The 23,593-nt window shown below is 38.5% G+C and overlaps 1 protein-coding gene across 6 annotated transcripts in view; it reads left to right on the forward strand.

Moving 5' to 3' along the window:
* Positions 1 to 23,593, forward strand: part of LOC129702901 (mucin-2) — a 239,405-nt gene that overhangs the window by 123,897 nt on the left and 91,915 nt on the right. For 5 of the 6 annotated variants that reach the window (XM_055644987.1, XM_055644983.1, XM_055644980.1 and 2 more), the window contains exons 26-46: positions 635 to 778; positions 1,259 to 1,402; positions 1,874 to 2,017; positions 2,494 to 2,637; positions 4,756 to 4,899; positions 8,238 to 8,381; positions 8,869 to 9,012; positions 9,486 to 9,629; positions 9,983 to 10,126; positions 10,547 to 10,690; positions 11,178 to 11,321; positions 11,802 to 11,945; positions 12,414 to 12,557; positions 12,992 to 13,135; positions 13,623 to 13,766; positions 14,247 to 14,390; positions 15,225 to 15,314; positions 15,802 to 15,933; positions 17,237 to 17,377; positions 19,488 to 19,613; positions 22,135 to 22,275. In XM_055644987.1, coding sequence (XP_055500962.1) covers positions 635 to 778; positions 1,259 to 1,402; positions 1,874 to 2,017; positions 2,494 to 2,637; positions 4,756 to 4,899; positions 8,238 to 8,381; positions 8,869 to 9,012; positions 9,486 to 9,629; positions 9,983 to 10,126; positions 10,547 to 10,690; positions 11,178 to 11,321; positions 11,802 to 11,945; positions 12,414 to 12,557; positions 12,992 to 13,135; positions 13,623 to 13,766; positions 14,247 to 14,390; positions 15,225 to 15,314; positions 15,802 to 15,933; positions 17,237 to 17,377; positions 19,488 to 19,613; positions 22,135 to 22,275 — 2,934 coding nt within the window. The remainder of the gene's footprint in view (positions 1 to 634; positions 779 to 1,258; positions 1,403 to 1,873; positions 2,018 to 2,493; positions 2,638 to 4,755; positions 4,900 to 8,237; positions 8,382 to 8,868; positions 9,013 to 9,485; positions 9,630 to 9,982; positions 10,127 to 10,546; positions 10,691 to 11,177; positions 11,322 to 11,801; positions 11,946 to 12,413; positions 12,558 to 12,991; positions 13,136 to 13,622; positions 13,767 to 14,246; positions 14,391 to 15,224; positions 15,315 to 15,801; positions 15,934 to 17,236; positions 17,378 to 19,487; positions 19,614 to 22,134; positions 22,276 to 23,593) is intronic. The other variant, XM_055644984.1, reaches the window with a different exon arrangement.

The raw sequence follows: 23,593 nt of genomic DNA on the forward strand, positions 1-23,593 counted from the left end.
ATGCATTTTCTCTAGATGCTGCAGTTTATTAGCCCAAGTCAAAATGTGCTAAACACAAACTGTTGGTTGAACTCAGCGGGTCAGACAGTATCTGTGAAGGGAAACGGACAGATGGCATTTCAGATTGAGGCATGTCTTCAGACTGGTGGAGAAGAGGGCAATCACCACTGTAACCCATCACCTCTTTCTAGCAGCAATCTCCCCTTCACCCCAGTCCAAGGAAGGGTCCCGGCCCAAAACATTCTCTGTCCATTTCCCTCAATGGTTGCTACCTGACCCCTTGAATTCCTTCAGCTGTTTCTTTCCCAAGATTTCAGCATATACAGTCTCTTGTTTCTTAATAACTGCAATCAATAACTCTAATGTAAGAACTGTGTGGCACAAGAAGAGCGGCGACCTGTTGGTATGTGAGTGAGTGTTGCAAGGAAATAAGAGGCAGTATGGAACTGACGAGATTGCTCTGTTAGGTTCCCCTATAATTCCAATGGACTGGATGACTTTGTTCCGTACTGTATTAAATCATTAAGTAATGGTAGTGTTCAATGTGCTAATGTACATAGGAAACTACTAAGCGTCAGGTGTACATTTACAAGATATTTAGAATTTTGTAATTTGACTTCCTTTTTATCCTTAGAAGACCATGAATTGTCAACTTCTCACACAACTAAAGTGTTCACTTTAATATCTGGCCATGAGCGGCAAGCCACAGACATTCCCAGTGTGATCAATCCAATCCCAGAGCCTGATCCTGCTAAGATAGGAGAGGCAGAATTTACAGGTAGTCCTAACAATCTCTGTATTCCATGTTTGAAGTAAACAATAGAGTAAATAATTAAAAGTGTATGCTTAGGTTTATCACAATTAAGGAAAAAAATCTGGACACGTGCCACAGATGCCATGTTATGATTTTAAAATAATATATATGTTAATATTTGAATTGGTTGTGTATAAGGCATGGAAGAGCCTGGAAACACAAACATGCTGTGCCCTTAGATGTCTGTCCTTAACTTGCTTCATCATTGTTGGCAACAATGTGAGTGATTGCTGCAAGGAAAAAACAGGCGGTATTGGACTGATGGGATCCCTCTGTTAGGTTCTCATATAATTCCCATGGGCTAGTGGAGTTGTTCCATACTCTATAAATAATTAACTAATGGTAGTGTTCAATGTGCTAATAAACATAGGAAACTACTCAGTGTCAGGTGCACGTTTAGAAGATATTTAGAATTTTGTAATTTGACTTCCTTTTTATCCTTAGAAGACCATGAATTGTCAACTTCTCACACAACTAAAGTGTTCACATTAATATCTGGCTATGAACGGCAAGCTACAGACATTCCCAGTGTGATCAATCCAATCCCAGAACCTGATCCTGCTAAGATAGGAGAGGCAGATGTTACAGGTAGTTCTAACAATCTGTGTATTTTATGTTTGAATTAAGCAATGGAGCAAATAATTAAAAATGCATGTTTAGGTTAATCACAATTAAGGGAAATAGTCTGCACACGTGCCACAGATGCCATACTAGGCTTTTACGTGAAAATTTGTATTGGTTGTGTGTAAGGCATGGAAGAAGCTGGAAAACTCAAACATACTGTACACTTAGATGTCTGTCCTTGATTTGCTTCTTCTTTGCTGGCGACAAAATGTGAGTGAGTGTAGCAGGGAAATAAGAGACGGTATGGAATTGATGGGTTCGCTCTTAGGTTCCCATATAATTCCAATGGGCTGGATGGCTTTGTTCCGTACTGTATTAAATAATTAACCAATGGTAGTGTTCAATGTGCTAATGTACATAGGAAACTACTAAGCATCAGGTGTACGTTTACAAGATATTTAGAATTTTGTAACTCGGCTTCCTTTTTATCCTTAGAAGACCATGAATTGTCAACTTCTCACACAACTAAACTGTTCACTTTAATATCTGGCTATGAACGGCAAGCCACAGACATTCCCAGTGTGATCAATCCAATCCCCGAATCCGATCGTACTAAGATAGTCGAGGCAGATGTTACAGGTAGTTCTAACAATCTGTGTATTTTATGTTTGACGTAAGCATGGAGCAAATAATTAAAAGTGCATGCTTATGTTTATCACAATTAAGGAAAAAAGTCTGGACATGTGCCACAGTTGCCATGATATGCTTTTACATGAATATTTATATGAAGATTTGTATTGGTTGTGTGTAAGCCCATGGAAGAGCCTGGAAAACACAAACAAACTGCAATTATGGTCTTTCCTTAACTTGCTTCGTCATTGTTGGCGACAATGTGACTGAGTGTTGCAAGGAAATAAGAGGGGGTATGGGACTGATGGGATCGCTCTATTATGTTCTCGTATCATTCAAATGAGCTGAATGATTTTGTTCCGTACTGTATTAAATAATTATGTAATGGTAGTGTTCAATGTGCTAATATACATAGGAAACTACTTGGCACAAGTGTATGTTCAGAAGATATTTAGACATTGGTAATTTGGCTTTTTTATCCTTAGAAGACCATGAATTATCAACTTCTCACACAACTAAAGTGTTCACTTTAATATCTGGCTATGAACGACAAGCCACAGACATTCCCAGTGTGATCAATCCACTCCCAGAACCTGATCCTACTAATATGGGAGATACAGATATTACAGGTAGTTCTAACAATCTGTGTATTTTATGTTTGAAGTAAACAATGAAGCAAATAATTACAAATGCATGCTTAGGTTTATCACAATTAAGGAAAACAGTCTGGACATGTGCCACAGATGCCAGGTATGCTTTTACATGCATATTTATGTGAATATTTGTAATGGTTGTGTGTAAGTTATGGAAGAGCCTGGAAAACACAAACATACTCATCACACAAATATCTTTCCTTAATTTGCTTCTTCGTTGTTGGCGACGATGTGAGAGAGTGTTGCAATGAACAGGTACTTTGGATTGGATCCGCCTTTACTCAGGAGGACACAAACAATCTTCCTGATGTACTAGTGGCCAGAGGATCTAGGGTGACGGAGGAACTGAAGGAAATTCACATTAGGCAGAAAATGGTGTTGGGTAGACTGATGGGACGGAAGTTGATAAATCCCCAAGGCCTGATGCTCTGCATCCCAGGGTACCTAACGAAGTGGCTCTAGAAATCATGGACGCTTTGGTGATCATTTTCCAATGTTCGAAAGATTCAGGATCAGTTCCTGTGGGTTGGAGGGTAGCTAATGTTATCCCACTTTTTAAGAAAGGAGGGAAAGAGAAAACAGGGAATTATAGGCTAGTTAGCCTGTCATCGGTGGTGGGGAAGATGCTGGTGTCAATTATAAAAGATGAAATAGGGGCACATTTGAATAGCGGTATCAGAATAGGTCCAAGTCAGCATGGAATTACAAAGGGGAAATCATGCTTGACTAATCTTCTGGAAATTTTTGAGGATGTAGCTGGGAAAATGGACAAGGGAGAGCCAGTGGATGTAGTGTACCTGGACTTTCAGAAAGCATTTGATAAGGTCCCACATAGGAGATTAGAGGGCAAAATTAGATCACATGGTATAAGGGTAGAGTGCTGACATGGATAGAAAATTGGTTAGCAGGCAGGAAACAAAGAGTAGGGATTGACGGGTCCCTTTCAGAATGGTGACTAATGGTGTACCGTAAGGCTCGGTCCTGGGACCGCAGCTATTTACAATGTATATTAATGATTTGATGAAGGGATTGAAAGTAACATTAGCAAATTTGCAGATGACACAAAGCTGGGTGGCAGTGTGAACGGTGAGGAGGATGCTATGAGGATGCAGGGTGACTTGGACAATTTGGGTGAGTGGGCAGATGCATGGCAGATGCAGTTTAATGTGGATAAATGTGAGATTATCCACATCGGTGGCAAAAACAGGAAGGCAGATTACTATATAAATTGTGACGAGTTGGAAAAAGGGGAAGTACAGTGGGATCTGGGGAGTGCTTGTTCATCAGTCACTGAAAGTAAGCATGCAGGTACAGCAGGCAGTGAAGAAAGCGAATTACATGTTGGCCTTCATAACAAGAGGAGTTGAACATTGGAGCAAAGAGGTCCTTCTGCAGTTGTACAGGGCCCTAGTGAGACCACACCTGGAGTATTATGTGCAATTTTGGTCTCCAAATTTGAGGAAGGACATTTTTGCTATTGAGGGAGTGCAATGGTTCACAAGGTTAATTCCTGGGATGACAGGACTTTCATATGTTGATAGAATGGAATGGCTGGGCTTGTATACTCTGGAATTTAGAATGACGAGAGGGGATCTTGTTGAAACATATAAGATTATTAAGGGTTTGGACATGCTAGAGGCAGGAAACATGTTCCCGATGTTGGGGGAGTCCAGAAACTGGGGCCACATTTTAAGGATAGGGGCTAAGCCATTTAGAATGGAGATGAGGAAATACCTTTTCACACAGAGAGTTGTGAGTCTATGGAATTCTCTGCCTCAGAGGGTGGTGGAGGCCGGTTCTCTGGATGCTTTCAAGAGAGAGCTAGATAGGGCTCTTGAAAATAGCGGAGTCAAGGGATATGGAGAGAAGGCAGGAACGGGGTACTGATTGGGGATGATCAGCCATGATCACATTGAATGGCGGTGCTGGCTCGAAGGGCCGAATGGCCTACTCCTGCACCTATTGGTCTATTGTATTAAATAATAAAGTAATGATAATGTTCAACGTGCCAATATACATAGGAAACTACTTAATGCAGGTGTACATTCAGAAGATGTTTAGAATTTTGTAATTTGGCTTCCTTTTTATCCTTAGAAGACCATGAATTGTCAACTTCTCACACAACTAAAGTGTTCTCTTTTATATCTGGCTATGAACGGCAAGCCACAGACATTCCCAGTGTGACTAATCCAATCCCAGAACCCGATCCTACTAACGCAGGAGAGGCAGAATTTACAGGTAGTTCTAACAATATGTGTATTCTATATTTAAAATAAGCAATGGAGTAAATAATTGAAAGTGCATGCTTGGGTTCATCACAATTAAGGAAAAACGCCTGGACAGGTGCCACAGTTGCCATACTAGGCCTTTATGTGAATATTTGTTTTGGTTATGTGTAAGGCATGGAAGAGCATGCAAAGCACAGCATACTGTACACTTAGCTGTCTTTCCTTAACTTGCTTCATCATTGTTGGCAACAATGTGAGAGAGCGTTGGAAGAAAATAAGAGGCGGTATGAAACTGATGAGATTGCTCTGTTTGGTTCTCATATAATTCTAATGAGCTGGATGACTTTGTTCCTTACTGTATTAAAAAATTAAGTAATGATTATTTACAATGTGCTAATATTCATAGGAAACTACATGGTGCAGATGCACATTTAGAAGATGTTTAGAATTTTGTAACTTGGCTTCCTTTTTATTCTTAGAGGACCATGAATTGTCAACTTCTCACACAATTAAAGTGTTCACCAGCATTCCCAGTTTGATCAATCCAATCCCCGAACCTGATCCTGCTAAGATAAGACAGGCAGAATTTTCAGGTATAGACAATAGATGCAGGAGTAGGCCATTTAGCCCTTTGAGCCAGCACAACCATTCAATGTGATCATGGCTGATCATCCCCAATCAGTGCCCCGATCCTGCCTTCTCCCCATATCCCCTGACTCCGCTATTTTTAAGAGCCCTATCTTGCTCTCCTTTGAAAGCATCCAGAGAACCCGCCTCCACCGCCCTCTGAGGCAAAGAATTCCACAGATTCACCACTCTCTGTGTGAGAAAGTGTTTCCTCATCTCCGCTCTAAATGGCCTACTCCTTTTTCTTAAACTGTGGCCCCTGGTTCTGGACTCCCCCAACATCGGGAACATGTTTCCTGTCTCTAGCATGTCCAAACCCTCTCATCTTTCTAAACTCCAGAGTGTACAAGGCCAGCTGCTCGATTCTCTCTCCATATGACAGTCCCGCCATGCCGGGAATTAACCTTGTAAACCTACTCTGCACTCCCTCAATAGCAAGAATGTCCTTCCTCAAATTAGGGGACTAAAACTGTACACAATACTCCAGGTGTGGTCTCACTAGGGCTCTGCACAACTGCAGAAGGACTTCTTTGCTCCTATATTCGATTCCTCTTGTTATAAAGGCCAATATGCCATTTGCTTTCTTTACTTCCAGCTGTACCTGCATGCTTACTTTCATAGACTGATGTACAAGAACCCCCAGATCCCATTTGTACTTTCCCTTTTCCCAACTTGATGCCATTTATATAGTAATCTGCCTTCCTGTTTTTGCTACCAAAGTGGATAACCTCACATTTATCCGCATTAAACTGCATCTGCCATGCATCTGCCCACTCCCCCAACCTGTCAAAGTCACCCTGCATTCTCATGGAATCCTCCTCACAGTTCACACTGCCACCCAGTTTTGTGTCATCTGCAAATTTGCTAATGTTACTTTCAATGCCTTCATCCCAATCATTGATGTATATTGTAAATAGCTGCGGTCCCAGTACCGAGCCTTGTGGTACCCCACTAGTCACTGCCTGCCAATCTGAAAGGGACCTGTTAATCCCTACTCTTTGTTTACTGTCGGCCAACCACTTCTCTATCCATGTCAGCACTCTACCCCCAATACCATGTGCCCTAATTTTGCCCACTAATCTCCTATGTGGAACCTTATCAAATGCTTTCAGAAAGTCCAGGTGCACTACATCCACTGGCTCTCCCTTGTCCGTTTTCCTAGTTACATCTTCAAAAAATTCCAGAAGATTAGTCAAGCATGATTTCCCGTTCGTAAATCCATGCTGACTCGGACCGATCCTGTTACTGCTATCCAAATGTTCAGCTATCTCATTTTTTATAATTGACTCCAGCATCTTCCCCACCACCGATGTCAGGCTAACTGGTCTATAATTCCCTGTTTTCTCTCTCCCGCCTTTCTTAAACAGTGGGATAACATTAGCTACCCTCCAATCCACAGGAACTGATCCTGAGTCAATAGAACATTGGAAAATTATCACCAATGCATCCACGATTTCTAGAGCCACTTGCTTAAGTACCCTGGGATGCAGACCACCAGGCCCTGGGAATAAATCAGCCTTCAGTCCCATCAGACTATCCAACACCATTTCCTGCCAAATGTGGATTTCCTTCAGTTCCTCTGTCACCCCAGATCCTCTGGCCACTACTATATCAGGAAGATTGTTTGTGTCCTCCTTAATGAAGACAGATCCAAAGTACCTGTTCAACTCATCTGCCATTTCCTTGTTCCCCATAATAAATTCACCTTTTCGGTCTTCAAGGGTCCAACTTTGGTCTTAACTAATTTTTTCCTCTTCACATACCTAAAGAAGCTTTATTTCTCTATCCATGTCAGCACTCTACCCCCAATACCATGTGCCCTAATTTTGACTACTAATCTCCTGTGTGGGACCTGCTTTATATTCTTGGCTAGCTTACCTTCATACCTCATCTTTTCTACCCGTATTGTCTTTTTGGTTATCTTCTGTTGTTCTTTAAACATTACCCAATCCCCTTGCTTCCCGCTCACTTGCTTCCCGCTCGCTTTTATTTTTATACTGTCCCTGACGTCCCTTGTCAGCCATGGTCGTCCCTTTCTCCCCTTGGAATCTTTCTTCCTCCTAGGAATGAACTGATCCTGCACCTTCTCTATCGTTCTTAGAAACACCTGACATATTTGTTCCACTGTCATCCCTGCTAGTGTATCTTTCCAGTCAACTTTGGCCAGCTCCCTCCTTATGGCCCCATAGTCCCCTTTATTCAACTGCAACACTGAGACCCCCGTTCTACTCTTCTTTGTTGGTAGTTCCAACAATCTGTGTATTCTATGTTTGAAGTAAGCAATGGAGCAAATAATTAAAAGCGCATTCTTAGGTTTATCACAATTTAGGAAAAAAGTCTGGACATGTGCCACAGATGCCATGTTATGCTTTTACATGAATATTTATGTGAATATTTGGATTGGTTGTGTGTAAGCCATGGAAGAGCCTGGAAAACGCAAACATACTGTACACTTATGGTCTTTCCTTAACTTGCTTCGTCATTGTTGGCGACAATGTGAGTGAGTGTTGCAAGGAAATAGGAGGGGGTATGGGACTGATGGGATCGCTCTATGACTTTCTCGTATCATTCCAATGGGCTGGATGACTTTGTTCGTACTGTATTAAATAATCAAGTAATGGTCGTGTTCAATGTGCTAATGTACATAAGAAACTACTTAGCGCAGGTGTATGTTCAGAAGATATTTAGAATTTTGTAATTTGGCTTCCTTTTTATCCTTAGAAAACCATGAATTATCAACTTCTCACACAACTAAAGTGTTCACTTTAATATCTGGCTATGAACGGCAAGCCACAGACATTCCCAGTGTGATCAATCCAATCCCAGAACCCGATCCTACTAATATAGTGGAGACAGATGTTACAGGTAGTTCTAACAATCTGTGTATTTTATGTTTGAAGTTATCAATGAAGCAAATAATTAAAAATGCATGCTTATGTTTATCATAATTAAGGAGAAGAGTCTGGACACGTGCCACAGTTGCCACGGTGTGCTTTTACATGACTATTTATATGAATATTTGTAATGGATGTGTGTAAGTTATGGAAGACCCTGGAAAACACAAACATACTCGACACATAGATATCTTTCCTTAATTTGCTTCTTCGTTGTTGGAAACAATGTGAGAGAGTGTTGCCAGGAAATAAGAGGCGGTATGAGACTGATGGGATTGCTCTGTTAGGTTCGCATCTCATATAATTCCAATGAGCTGGATGATTTTGTTCCATACTGTATTAAATAATTAACTAATGATAATGTTAAATGTGCTAATATACAAAGAAAACTACTCAATGCAGGTGTACATTCAGAAGATGTTTGGAATTTTATAATTTGGCTTACTTTTTATCCTTAGAAGACCATGAATTGTCAACTTCTCACACAACTACAGTGTTCTCTTTAATATCTGGCAATGAACGGCAAGCCACAGACATTCCCAGTGTGATTAATCCAATCCCAGAACTTGATCCTGCTAAGATAGGAGAGGCAGAATTTACAGGTAGTCCTAACAATATGTGTATTCTATGTTTATAAAAAGCAATGGAGCAAATAATTAAAAGTGCATGCTTAGGTTTATCACAATTCAGGAAAAACGTCTGAACACATGCCACAGATGCCATGTTATGCTTTTACATGAATATTTATGTGAAAATATGTATTGGTTGTGTGTAAGGCATGGAAGAGCCTGGAAACCACTAACATACTGTGCCCTTAGATGTTAACTTTGTTCATTATTGTTGGCAACAATGTGAATGATTGCTGCAAGGAAAAAACAGACGGTATTGGACTGATGGGATTGCTCTATGAGGTTCTCGTATAATTCCCATGGGCTGGAGGACGTTGTTCTATACTTTATAAATAATTAAATAATTATAGTGTTCAATGTGCTAATATACATAAGAATCTACTTAGTGCAGGTGTATGATCAGAGAATATTTAGAATTTTGAAATTGGCTTCCTTTTTATCCTTAGAAGACCATGAATTGTCAACTTCTCACACAACTACAGTGTTCTCTTTAATATCTGGTTATGAACGGCAAGCCACAGACATTCCCAGTGTGATCAATCAAATCCCAGAACCCGATCCTACTGAGATAGGAGAGGCAGATGTTACAGGTAGTCCTAACAATATTATGTATTCCATGTTTGAAATAAGCAATGGAGTAAATGAAGAGCATGCAAAACACAGCATACTGTACACTTAGCTGTCTTTCCTTAACTTGCTTCATCATTGTTGGCAACAATGTGAGGGAGAGTTGGAAGGAAATAAGAGGCGGTATGAGTGATGGGATTGCTCTGTTTGGTTCTCATATAATTCTAATAAGCTGGATGACTTTGTTCCTTACTGTATTAAATAATTAAGTAATGATTATTTTCAATGAGCTAATATTCATAGGAAACTACTCAGTGCAGGTGTACATTCAGAAGATGGTTAGATTTTTGTAACTTGGCTTCCTTTTTATCCATAGAAGACCATGAATTGTCAACTTCTCACACAACTACAGTGTTCTCTTTAATGTCTGGCTATGAACAGCAAGCCACAGACATTCCCAGTGTGATCAATCCAATCCCAGAACTTGATCCTGCTAAGATAGGAGAGGCAGAATTTACAGGTAGTCCTAACAATATGTATATTCTATGTTTGAAATAAGCAATGGAGCAAATAATCAAAAGTGCATGCTTAGGTTTATCACTTTTATGGAAAAAGGTCTCGACACGTGCCACAGTTGCCATGGTATGCATGAAAGGAACTCATATTATACACTTATGGTCTTTCCTTAACTTGCTTTGTCATTGTTGGTGACAATGTGAGTGAATGTTGCAAGGAAATAGGAGGGGGTATGGGACTGATGGGATCGCTCTATGAGGTTCTCGTATCATTCCAATGGACTGGATGACTTTGCTCGTACTGTATTAAATAATCAAGTAATGGTCGTGTTCAATGTGCTAATGTGCATAAGAAACTACTTAGCGCAGGTGTATGTTCAGAAGATATTTAGAATTTTGTAATTTGGCTTCCTTTTTATCCTTAGAAAACCATGAATTATCAACTTCTCACACAACTAAAGTGTTCACTTTAATATCTGGCTATGAACGGCAAGCCACAGACATTCCCAGTGTGATCAATCCAATCCCAGAACCCGATCCTACTAATATAGTGGAGACAGATGTTACAGGTAGTTCTAACAATCTGTGTATTTTATGTTTGAAGTTATCAATGAAGCAAATAATTAAAAATGCATGCTTATGTTTATCACAATTAAGGAGAAGAGTCTGGACACATGCCACAGTTGCCACGGTATGCTTTTACATGACTATTTATATGAATATTTGTAATGGTTGTGTGTAAGTTATGGAAGACCCTGGAAAACACAAACATACTCGACACATAGATATCTTTCCTTAATTTGCTTCTTCGTTGTTGGAAACAATGTGAGAGAGTGTTGCCAGGAAATAAGAGGCGGTATGAGACTGATGGGATTGCTCTGTTAGGTTCCCATCTCATATAATTCCAATGAGCTAGATGATTTTGTTCCATACTGTATTAAATAATTAACTAATGATAATGTTAAATCTGCTAATATACAAAGGAAACTACTCAATGCAGGTGTACATTCAGAAGATGTTTGGAATTTTATAATTTGGCTTACTTTTTATCCTTAGAAGACCATGAATTGTCAACTTCTCACACAACTACAGTGTTCTCTTTAATATCTGGCAATGAACGGCAAGCCACAGACATTCCCAGTGTGATTAATCCAATCCCAGAACCTGATCCTGCTAGGATAGGAGAGGCAGAATTTACAGGTAGTCCTAACAATATGTGTATTCTATGTTTATAAAAAGCAATGGAGCAAATAATTAAAAGTGCATGCTTAGGTTTATCACAATTCAGGAAAAACGTCTGGACACATGCCACAGATGCCATGTTATGCTTTTACATGAATATTTATGTAAAAATATGTATTGGTTGTGTGTAAGGCATGGAAGAGCCTGGAAACCACTAACATACTGTGCCCTTAAATGTAGTCCTTAACTTGGTTCATTAATGTTGGCAACAATCTGAATGATTGCTGCAAGTAAAAAACAGGCGGTATTGGACTGATGGGATTGCTCTATGAGGTTCTCGTATAATTCCCATGGGCTGGAGGACGTTGTTCTATACTTTATAAATAATTAAATAATTATAGTGTTCAAAGTGCTAATATACATAAGAAACTACTTAGTGCAGGTGTATGATCAGAGAATATTTAGAATTTTGTAATTTGGCTTCCTTTTTATCCTTAGAAGACCATGAATTGTCAACTTCTCACACAACTACAGTGTTCTCTTTAATATCTGGTTATGAACGGCAAGCCACAGACATTCCCAGTGTGATTAATCCAATCCCAGAACCCGATCCTACTGAGATAGGAGAGGCAGATGTTACAGGTAGTCCTAACAATATTATGTATTCCATGTTTGAAATAAGCAATGGAGTAAATAATTAAAAGTGCATGCTTAGGTTTATCACAATTAAGGAGAAATTTCTGGACAGGTGCCACAGATGCCATGCCAGGCCTTTATGTTAATATTTGTTTTGGTTATGTGTAAGCCATGGCAGAGCATGCAAAACACAGCATACTGTACACTTAGCTGTCTTTCCTTAACTTGCTTCATCATTGTTGGCAACAATGTGAGGGAGAGTTGGAAGGAAATAAGAGGCAGTATGAGTGATGGGGTTGCACTGTTTGGTTCTCATATAATTCTAATAAGCTGGATAACTTTGTTCCTTACTGTATTAAATAATTAAGTAATGATTATTTTCAATGAGCTAATATTCATGGGAAACTACTCAGTGCAGGTGTACATTCAGAAGATGGTTAGAATTTTGTAACTTGGCTTCCTTTTTATCCATAGAAGACCATGAATTGTCAACTTCTCACACAACTACAGTGTTCTCTTTAATATCTGGCTATGAACAGCAAGCCACAGACATTCCCAGTGTGATCAATCCAATCCCAGAACTTGATCCTGCTAAGATAGGAGAGGCAGAATTTACAGGTAGTCCTAACAATATGTATATTCTATGTTTGAAATAAGCAATGGAGCAAATAATCAAAAGTGCATGCTTAGGTTTATCACTTTTATGGAAAAAAGTCTCGACACGTGCCACAGTGCCATGGTATGCTTTTACATGGTATGCATGAAAGGAACTCATACTGTACACTTATGGTCTTTCCTTAACTTGCTTCGTCATTGTTGGCGACAATGTGAGTGAATGTTGCAAGGAAACAGGAGGGGGTATGGGACTGATGGGATCGCTCTATGAGGTTCTCGTATCATTCCAATGGACTGGATGACTTTGTTCGTACTGTATTAAATAATCAAGTAATGGTCGTGTTCAATGTGCTAATGTACATAAGAAACTACTTAGCGCAGGTGTATGTTCAGAAGATATTTAGAATTTTGTAATTTGGCTTCCTTTTTATCCTTAGAAAACCATGAATTATCAACTTCTCACACAACTAAAGTGTTCACTTTAATATCTGGCTATGAACGGCAAGCCACAGACATTCCCAGTGTGATCAATCCAATCCCAGAACCCGATCCTACTAATATAGTGGAGACAGATGTTACAGGTAGTTCTAACAATCTGTGTATTTTATGTTTGAATTTATCAATGAAGCAAATAATTAAAAATGCATGCTTATGTTTATCATAATTAAGGAGAAGAGTCTGGACACGTGCCACAGTTGCCACGGTATGCTTTTACATGACTATTTATATGAATATTTGTAATGGTTGTGTGTAAGTTATGGAAGACCCTGGAAAACACAAACATACTCGACACATAGATATCTTTCCTTAATTTGCTTCTTCGTTGTTGGAAACAATGTGAGAGAGTGTTGCCAGGAAATAAGAGGCGGTATGAGACTGATGGGATTGCTCTGTTAGGTTCCCATCTCATATAATTCCAATGAGCTGGATGATTTTGTTCCATACTGTATTAAATAATTAACTAATGATAATGTTAAATGTGCTAATATACAAAGGAAACTACTCAATGCAGGTGTACATTCAGAAGATGTTTGGAATTTTATAATTTGGCTTACTTTTTATCCTTAGAAGACCATGAATTGTCAACTTCTCACACAACTACAGTGTTCTCTTTAATATCTGGCTATGAACGGCAAGCCACAGACATTCCCAGTGTGATTAATCCAATCCCAGAACCTGATCCTGCTAAGATAGGAGAGGCAGAATTTACAGGTAGTCCTAACAATATGTGTATTCTATGTTTACAAAAAGCAATGGAGCAAATAATTAAAAGTGCATGCTTATGTTTATCACAATTCAGGAAAAATGTCTGGACACATGCCACAGATGCCATGTTATGCTTTTACATGAATATTTATGTGAATATTTGTATTGGTTGTGTGTAAGGCATGGAAGAGCCTGGAAACCACTAACATACTGTGCCCTTAGATGTAGTCCTTAACTTGGTTCATTATTGTTGGCAACAATGTGAATGATTGCTGCAAGGAAAAAACAGGCGGTATTGGACTGATGGGATTGCTCTATGAGGTTCTCGTATAATTCCCATGGGCTGGAGGACGTTGTTCTATACTTTATAAATAATTAAATAATTATAGTGTTCAAAGTGCTAATATACATAGGAAACTACTTAGTGCAGGTGTATTATCAAAGAATATTTAGAATTTTGTAATTTGGCTTCCTTTTTATCCTTAGAAGACCATGAATTATCAACTGCTCATACAACTAAAGTGTTCTCTTTTACATCTGGCTATGAATGGCAAGCCACAGACATTCCCAGTGTGATTAATCCAATCCCAGAACCCAATCCTACTGAGATAGGAGAGGCAGATGTTACAGGTAGTTCTAACAATCTGTGTATTTTATGTTTGAAGTAAGCAATGGAGCAAATAATTAAAAGTGCATGCTTATGTTTATCGCAATTAAGGAAGAAAGTCTGGACATGTGCCACAGATGCCATGTTATGCTTTTACATGAATATTTTTGTGAAAATTTGTATTGGTTGTGTGTAAAGTATGGAAGAGCCTGGAAAACAAGCATACTCCACACATAGATATATTTCCTTAATTTGCTTTTCGTTGTTGGCCAAACCCAGAGCCCCACTATCATTTTCCACATTCCCATTTTTCCCATTCCACCATGCATGACCTTGATTTTAGCAAACCTATCCTAAAATACATGCAATCTGTTCTGTGCTCTGGTACCGATATTGGGAATTGGGAAAAGCACGGCATATCACCTGGAGTTAAGCATTTTGCTCATCCATGCTAGAATAAATGAGCATATTTCATAAAACTTTGAGTTTGTTTGAGAAGTGATGTGTTAACCTATTCAGTCTCTGTTTCTTCTGATTTATTGAATTATGAATAGCCTCTAAATAATGGATGTAATGTTGCAGTGTGGAGAGTCTCATGTAATGTCGTGCATTCAATTATTTTGAACTATATTGAATCAGTGAACTTAATCAATTATATTGTCGTGATAGTTTTGTGTTACATAAAATCTGTTTTAGCTGTGGCAATTATTGCCGCATTGGAAACCATCTAATGTAATTGTAATAAGTTCAATTTTCAACAATAATTTGATTTGAACATTTAATATCCAGCTTACTTCCAGTACAGCAGACCGTGTTGCCGACCTCTAACATACCTAACATCTTCTGTTTAATCTCAGACATTAACGTACCTGTCACTGACATTTCAAATGTTCCAAATGCACTCCACGCGTCTGACACTACTAAAATAGAAGATACAGAAATAACAGGTATTTCTGATAATGTTTGTGTCTTACTGTAAACTGCAGCCAGAGCAAAAATAATTTGCATGTTGAGATGCCTGTTAAAATAACAGGAAATTATTTTTTATGTTATAGATCTGTCTCACATTATTTGTGTTGCTCCTGTGTAAAATATTTAATAGTCAATATAACAGCTTGCATGACATAACAGGAAACGACTAATCTTCCATATTGCCTGGGAATTTACTTGTACTTGTACTTGATTAATTATTATGTTGCATAGTTCAGAAAATTCAGATATCACATTTCAACAGGAACCGTTAGGAAATAATAAATAGATCTGGTGTAAAGATTGTAGGGATAAGGAGGTTGTGGTGAGACAGTGGGAACCATGCAAGTTTGCTATGTAATAATGACAATGCTCTATAATGGAATATAATTAATTTATGAAAGTTCATGCATCATCATGCAAGATTAAGAATTTTGTACCTGGCTTCTTCCTTATCCCGAGCAGACCAGGTGGTGCCAACCTCGGACACTAGTAACGTATTTACTTTAATGTTAAACCATGAGCTGCCGGTTACTGATGTGATCGATCCAATCCTAGAATCTCAACCAACTAGGATGAGAGATACAGAAGTTGCAGGTACTTCTGACAATACTTTCACTTGGGAATTTAACTGATTGCTGGAGTGGCAGAATTTTTTGACACATGCTATAAATTCTATGCCATAATGTTTCTGTTAAATTCATGTTCAAGTTACTTGTATGTGAAGTAATTTTATTGCCGGATACATTATCTTGCATACAATTATTCAGTAATATGCCAAAGCATCTATCATAGCAGCCCACCGCATATCTCCTCCTGAAATTTATGCATTTGGTTTGAGGTTATTTAGACAACAAACTTATTTCATGGAGTTTTGAGTCCAGAGCATATCATTGCTGTGTTGTTGGGAAAATTACTTAAACGGTAGTTCCATTTGAAAGGTGAAAACTTTGTAACTGCATGTTGTTGTAACATTTTTATATGAATAACTTTGAGAAATATTGATTTAATTGTGCAATGCTGCAACGACAATAGTACCAGAGTCACAATTCATGGTTGCAATGAAATTCACTTAATATTCTCAGAATGAAGAAAGGTTCAGTTATACTCCCCATAATGATGTCTATCAAAACAATGTTTTATTATTTTTGTTAGATAGTAATTAAATTAGACATTTAGTTCCATTTTATCCCCTCGGGTCATGATGTGATGATCTCTGACACTCTAATGCATTAAATTTAATTCCAGTCTTTGAGTTTCCAGTCACAAACATTCCTATTGTGTTCACTCCAAATCCTAAATCTGAAGTTATTAAGACAGGCTATATCAAAGTTACAGGCACTTCTGATTGAGGATATAATTAGTGATGGATTGTAGGGTTTGAGCTAAAAAGACAAAGAACATGTGCTGTAGGTGCACTGCCACTAAAACTATGTTCAAGTTTCCAGTGTATAACAAGTTTTTGACAATAATCTGTCTACAGGCAACTGTTCATTTTCATTGCAAATATTGGAAATGAACACTGTTGCATTTTTCCTGTAAGAGAGCATTTAAATATCTTTGTTAAATTATTTGGCCATGCTTCTTATTTCATGACATTTAGAGACCAGCAAAGTCTATCAACTTCTCTTGGGCATATTTTGTGGCATGGAGCATCTGTTCTTATATCTGATCATTTGAGTAATGTTGAGTTCATGAGGCAATGCTTCATGTTCATTTGATTTTGCACTTTATGAAAAGTATTATTCATGTTTACATTAGTTTTGCATATTTAGTTTTATTGCACTGTAAGAACAGATGTGCTGCATCAATACATAACTACGATGTCTAGCATTTTCAATATTATTCACAGAAACAACATAGATTCAGAAAATAAGAATTCTGTTTTTTATCCCTTTAGACCACTTGGTTTCAACTTCTCGCACTCCTAAAGTGCTTACTTTAATAACAGGCCTAAATCCTCTGGTTTCTGATACTCCTAATGTGATCAATCCAATCCCAGAAACTGAGCGCACTAAGATAAAAGAATTTGACGTTACAGGTATTTCTGCCAATATTTGTTCCTTGGTTGTTTAGGTGTGTGCTAAAGCAATAGAAGTTTAGCGTGCATGCTTTTAATGCTATGCCACACAATCCCCGTGTAATCAGTGTTCACATTGCATGTGTGTAAAATATATCAACATGCTGTCTTGCATGCCGTTCATTCAATGTTGTGGCACAGTTTAGGGGAAATCCACTTCATATTTCTTAAAATTTGTATTTTATGCTTACCTTTGTTAGGTTAGTTTGTCAATGTCCTCGTTTTACTGAGTTTAGGGATTGCTTAGCTGTAAAGTGTTTGTTCATTCACCAATGACAATATTGTTGAAAAGTGTATTAAGTAATAATTAGCTGTGACATAGTGGAAAGAATGTTGCTCATGAACTTTCTCATCATACCATATATATCAGATTTTATTGTCAATCAATCAATCAATCAATCAATCAACCTTTATTGTCATCTTGCAAAACAACAGTTGTACAGTGCAAAATGGGAAGACGTTTCCCTGGGAATACCGGAGCATCGCCCATGAAACTTAAAACATTTCACACATAATAACAGTAAAAACAATCCAGTCCCTGATGAAACAGTATAAATAGATAAAAGCAGGTAAAACAGCAACATTAAAATGCAGTAAAAACAGTCATTAAAATGTCCAGGGCAGCTGATTTGAGTGGCCAGTGCCAGAGTTATTAAAATGTCAGTGCAAAGCCGCAGAATCAGGTGGGGTGACTGTTTAGCAGCCTCACAGCCTGTGGCAGGAAGCTGTTTAGCAGTCTGGTAGTCCGGGCTTTGATGCTACGATATCTCTTGCCTGATGGCAGGAGATCCAGGTGTGTGTGGAGGGGGTGCAGTTGGTGTATTATTGGCGTATTATTGAATGAATTAATCAATAATTGGGGCACATTTTTTATTGCGCTGAAATCACTGGCTACATGCCCCGGGGTTACACAGTTCCAGTATGGTCCATGACCCAGTGTTCACAAAGTCTCAGCTCCCAGTGCCTTGGCATAACTACCAACTGAGTCTGTGCATAGACTGCTCATTGCACACACAAGATGTCTTTGACAGCTTATTTAATGTCAATGTGTCAGCTGTTGTTGACTGAATGTGTTGGGCATTTGCAAATTGTTAGTAACACTTTGAACTTGTTTAAAAAAAAAAGTCAATATACATTTGCAAAATAATTATATTACATTTAAGATCCAAAATACATTGACCCTCTAAAAATGAATTTAAGACCCAGCTAAGCTAGACACAAATTTGCCTGTGTCCCTCTTTCCATCCAATAGTCTTTCCTATCCATGTATCAAATGGTTAGAAAATGTATAGAGGTTTATGCTACACCATTGGAGTCCATGAAAAGTCAATAGAGGCAACCATTGCACCTCCTACCCTGTTTAGTTTAAACTCGGGCTCTGATCTAGTATTTAGTAACATTCCTATTGTAATTCATCCAATCCCTAAATCGAAATCATACTAATCGCAATATTTTTGTCATGAAAGTGAGTTTAAGAATAAATAACCATGTACAGGGAGAGGATTGTGCCAAAGTACCAGATTGTTAAGCAAAGTTCTGAAGCTGCTATTCCATGTGTACACTGTTAAATGTTTGTTTGGATTACTTGTCTGCAAAGTGTCTGTGATTATCCATACACTACCTGCATGGAATTCAACCAGCTCTCGGCTATTCTGTTGTAATGTTTATTAAATGCTAAATCACTTTTCTGTAGTAGGAACATTGCTGCTGCATGGAGTGTCTGTTGTTTTATTACTCTTTGTGAATATTGTGGTGCTAAAAAGTATTATTCATAGTGGAAAAATATTACTGCATGGTTTATCTATTGTCATACCATTTGTTTAAATCATTTTGAGTAACTTGGATTAATTAGGCATAACATTCGATTAGTTTGGTACTGTAAAAATGTATTACCAATTAGTGTAGTTCATCACTTGACATGAATACATTTAGTAATTTAGTAGTTAGATTAATTATTCTACATTGTTGCAGTGTAATAATGTACAGGAATACAATTGTGTACATCAAAACGATATAAAAACATTTTCAGGCAAGATTAAAATTTGTACCTGGCTTCTTCTTATTCCCTCAGACCATGAGGTGCCAACTTCTAACATGTTCAGTTTAATCCCAGACTCTGATCCACCAGCTACTGACATTCCTAATATCCTCAATCCCATAACCAAGTCTGAAGACATAGGAGATATTAAAGTTGCAGGTACCTTTGATAACATTTGTGCGTTGAGTGTGTAATGAGAAATAGATAAAATAATAATAAATTCACGCTGAGGTTTCTATAAGAGTGCCAGAAACTAAGGCCACATGCTGTACAAGCTTTTACAGTTAAATCTGTGTTAAAGTTGCAAGTATTCATGTATATAACCTGTTTAATGTTGAGCCAAATTGACAAATCTTTTGCATATCTTCATCAGATGTTGATGTTGGAATCTTAGGCGTGTGATAAAAAAGACAGTTAAGAAAAGCAATACTAATGAGAGTAAAGAAGTTTGTTGATAGTAAGGAGAATAGTCTTAGTTAACAGAACGAGTTTGATTAACTGGTAAATTGGGTCTGTCGCTAATAGATGGGATTTAATAATAATAGTTTAATGTGGGGGAGTAAGAGGGTTGGTGAGTATATCGGGGGGGGGGGGGAGAAGGAGGGAGGTGGATCCATCCAATGGATGGCTGCAATTTGATGTTTCCAGGCAGAATAGAAGGTTGGAGACTAAGTGTTGATAAATGGGATTGGTATGGTTAAGTATTTGACGGTTGGTTTTGACCTGGTAGGCCTGTTTTTGTGTTGGATGCCTCTATCATTTGGGCAACATTCTTACATAGCTGGAAATAGAGGCTTTGTTTTGTGCTAACCTGTCATTGCGACTGGATGGAAACATTGCGTTTCTCAAATGGCAGCAACCCTGCTTCATGGATTTCCTGGTACTAGATTATGCTTTGTGAATAATATCAAATGAATATAGTGCCCTCTATAATGTTTGGGACAAAGACCCATCATTTATTTATTTGTCTCTGTACTCCACAATTTGAGATTTGTAATAGAAAAAAAATCACATGTGGATAAAGTGCACATTATCAGATTTTACTAAAGGCCAGTTTTATACATTTTGGTTTCACCATGTTGAAATTAAAGCAGTGTTTATACATAGTCCCCCCCCCATTTCAGGGCACCATAATATTTGAGACACAGCAATGTCATGTAAATGAAAGTAGTCATGTTTAGTATTTTGTTGCATAGACTTTGCATGCTTGAAGTCTGCGATTCATGGACATCACCAGTTGCTGGGTGTCTTCTCTGATGATTCTCAGCCAGGCCTGTATTGCATCCATCTTTAGCTTATGCTTGTTTTGGGGGCTAGTCCCCTTCAGTTTTCTCTTCAGTATATAGAAGGCATGCTGAATTGGGTTCAGATCGGGTGATTGACGGCCACTCAAGAATTGACCTTTTCCAGCTTTGAAAAACTCCTTTGTTGCTTTAACAGTATGTTTGGGATCATTGTCTTGTTGTAGAATGAACCGCCGGCCAATGGGTTTTGAGGGATTTGTTTGAACTTGAGCAGGTGGGATGTGTATATACACTTCAGAATTAATTATGCTACTATCATCAGCAGATGTATCATCAATGAAGATAAGTGAGCCAGTGCCTTCAGCAGCCATACATGCCCAGGCCATAACACCCCCAGCACTGGGTTTCACAGATGAGGTGGTATGCTTTGGATCTTGGGCAGTTCCTCCACACTTTGTTCTTGCCATCATTCTGATATAAGTTAATCTTCATCTCATCTGTCCACAAGACCTTTTTTCAGAACTGTGGTTGCTCTTTTAAGTACTTCTTGGCAAACATTTACCTGGCCATCCTATTTGTGCGGCTAACCTGTGGTTTGTATCTTGCAATGTTGCCTCTGTATTTCTGTTCATGAAGTCTTCTGCCGACAGTGGTCATTGATATATCCACATCTAACTCCTGAAGACTGTTTTTGATCTGTTGGGCATGTGTTTGGGGATGTTTCTTTATTATAGAGAGGAACAGTTGTGGAGTTCTTCCTTGGCCTGCCAGTTCCTTTGCGAGTAGTAAGCTCACCAGTGCACTCTTTCTTCTTAATGATGTTCCAAACAGTTGATTTTGGTAAGCCTAAGGTTTGGCTGATGTCTCTAACAGTTTTATTCTTGTTTCTCAGTCTCATAATGGTTTATTTGACTTTCATTGGCACAACTCTGGTCCTCATGTTGATAAACAACAATAAAAGTTTCCAAAGGTGATGGAAAGACTGGAGGAAAGACTAGATGCTGAGAGCTCTCTTATACCTGCATTAAGGAGGCAGTTAAACACACTTGAGCAAATACAAATGCCTGTAACTCATGTGTCCCAAACAATATGGTGCCCTGAAATGGGGGGACTATGTATAAACACTGCATGGTGAAACCAAAATGTATAAAAATTGCCTTAAATAAAATCTGACAATGTGCACTTTAACCACATTGTGATATTTTCTATTGCAAATCCCAAAATGTGGAGTACAGTGGCAAATAAATAAATGATGGGTCTTTTTCCCAAATAATATGGAGGGCACTGTATCTATTTGATAATTGTGTGCAAAGTAACATTATTAATTAAATTGTATTCCTTTTATGCAGGAATTCAAAACTATTACTTTAAACAACAAGTATAATTTCCTTGTGAGACTACACATTTTCTCTCTGCCTTCCTTCTTATCTCTTTAGATGATGAGGTGCCAAGCTCAGATATTCCGTTTGTGGTCACATTAATGCCGAACTATGTGCTGCCACTCACTGATACTCCTAATATGATCAATCCAATCCCAGAACCTGAACGTGCTAATGTAAAAGATACTGAAGTTAAAGGTACTTCTGCCTTCATGTGTGTGCTTTTCATGTTGAGGTTTGTTATAAGGTGACAAGAAATTACCTTACTTGTAGAATTGCTGCCTTCCTTGTTCAATGGGTGCAAAGTGTTTTTGATAGTAAAGTAATTAACATGCATGCGACTTATTCAATGTCACAAACAGTATGAAATGAGCAACATAGAGCTTCTCACTCTTGAAATCATGTGTATTATCACATGTGCAGAGATATAGTAAAAAAACTTTGTTTTGCATGCTAACCAGTCAAATTATACTATACAAAAGTACAATCAAGTCATAAATGTGTATGTAATGCTAATAGATAAAGGAAACATAGTGCAAAACATATTGTTGCAGCTACAGAGAAAGTGGTAATAATAAAAAGTGCAAGAGCCACCATGAGATAGATGGGGAGATCAGCAACGCACGCTTCGTTTTTTCAAGGTCTCTTCAAGGAAGTGATAATAACAGGGATAGTGCTGTTCTAGAATCTTTTGTTTCATCTTCCCAACAGGAGAGGGAAGAAGAGAGAATGAAGTGGGCCTGGGTGGACATTAATTATATTGGCTGCTTTCCTGAGGCAGCGTGCAGTAGATGGAGGCAATGGTGGTGATGGGAAGGGAGGTTTTGTTTGCATGATAGACTGGGCTGCATCCACAACTCTCTGCTACTTCCTGCGGTCTTGGGCTAAGCAGTTGTCAAACCAAGAAATTGATGAGTAATTGGAGACGTTGGTGACGCTCCATTGGAGTACTGTGTTCAGCTTTAGTGACATGCGATAGGAAAGATGTCATTAAGCTGGAAAAAATGCAAAGCAGATTTACAAAGATATTGCCAGGTCTTGAGGACCTGAAAATAGGGAAAGGTTGGACAGACTGGGACTTTATTCATTGGAGTGTAGGAGGATGAGGGATGAGGCGTATAAAATTATGAGGGGAATGGAAAGTGTGGATGCACAATCTTTTAGCCTGGTTAAGGGAATCAAGAACCATAGGATAAAGGTTCAGGGGGAGAGGGACAAAATTTAATAGGAAACTGAGGGGTGACGTTTTCCACTCTGAGAGGGTGGTGGGTATATGGAACGAGCTGCCAGAGGAGGTAGTTGAGGCATGTACTATAACAGTGTTTGAAAGACACTTGGAGTCAGGTCAAGTCAAGTTTATTTGTCACATACACATACGAGCAACAAAGAACTGCAGATGCTGGTTAATACACAAAAGGACACAAAGTGTTGGAGTAACTCAGCAGGTCAGGCAGCATCACTGGAAAACATGGTTACCCGACGTTTTGTTTCAGGGCTCTTCAGACTGATTGTTGAG

Source organism: Leucoraja erinacea, chromosome 13 (assembly GCF_028641065.1).
Source record: "Leucoraja erinacea ecotype New England chromosome 13, Leri_hhj_1, whole genome shotgun sequence".
In the NCBI taxonomy this organism is placed as follows: Eukaryota; Metazoa; Chordata; class Chondrichthyes; order Rajiformes; family Rajidae; genus Leucoraja; species Leucoraja erinaceus.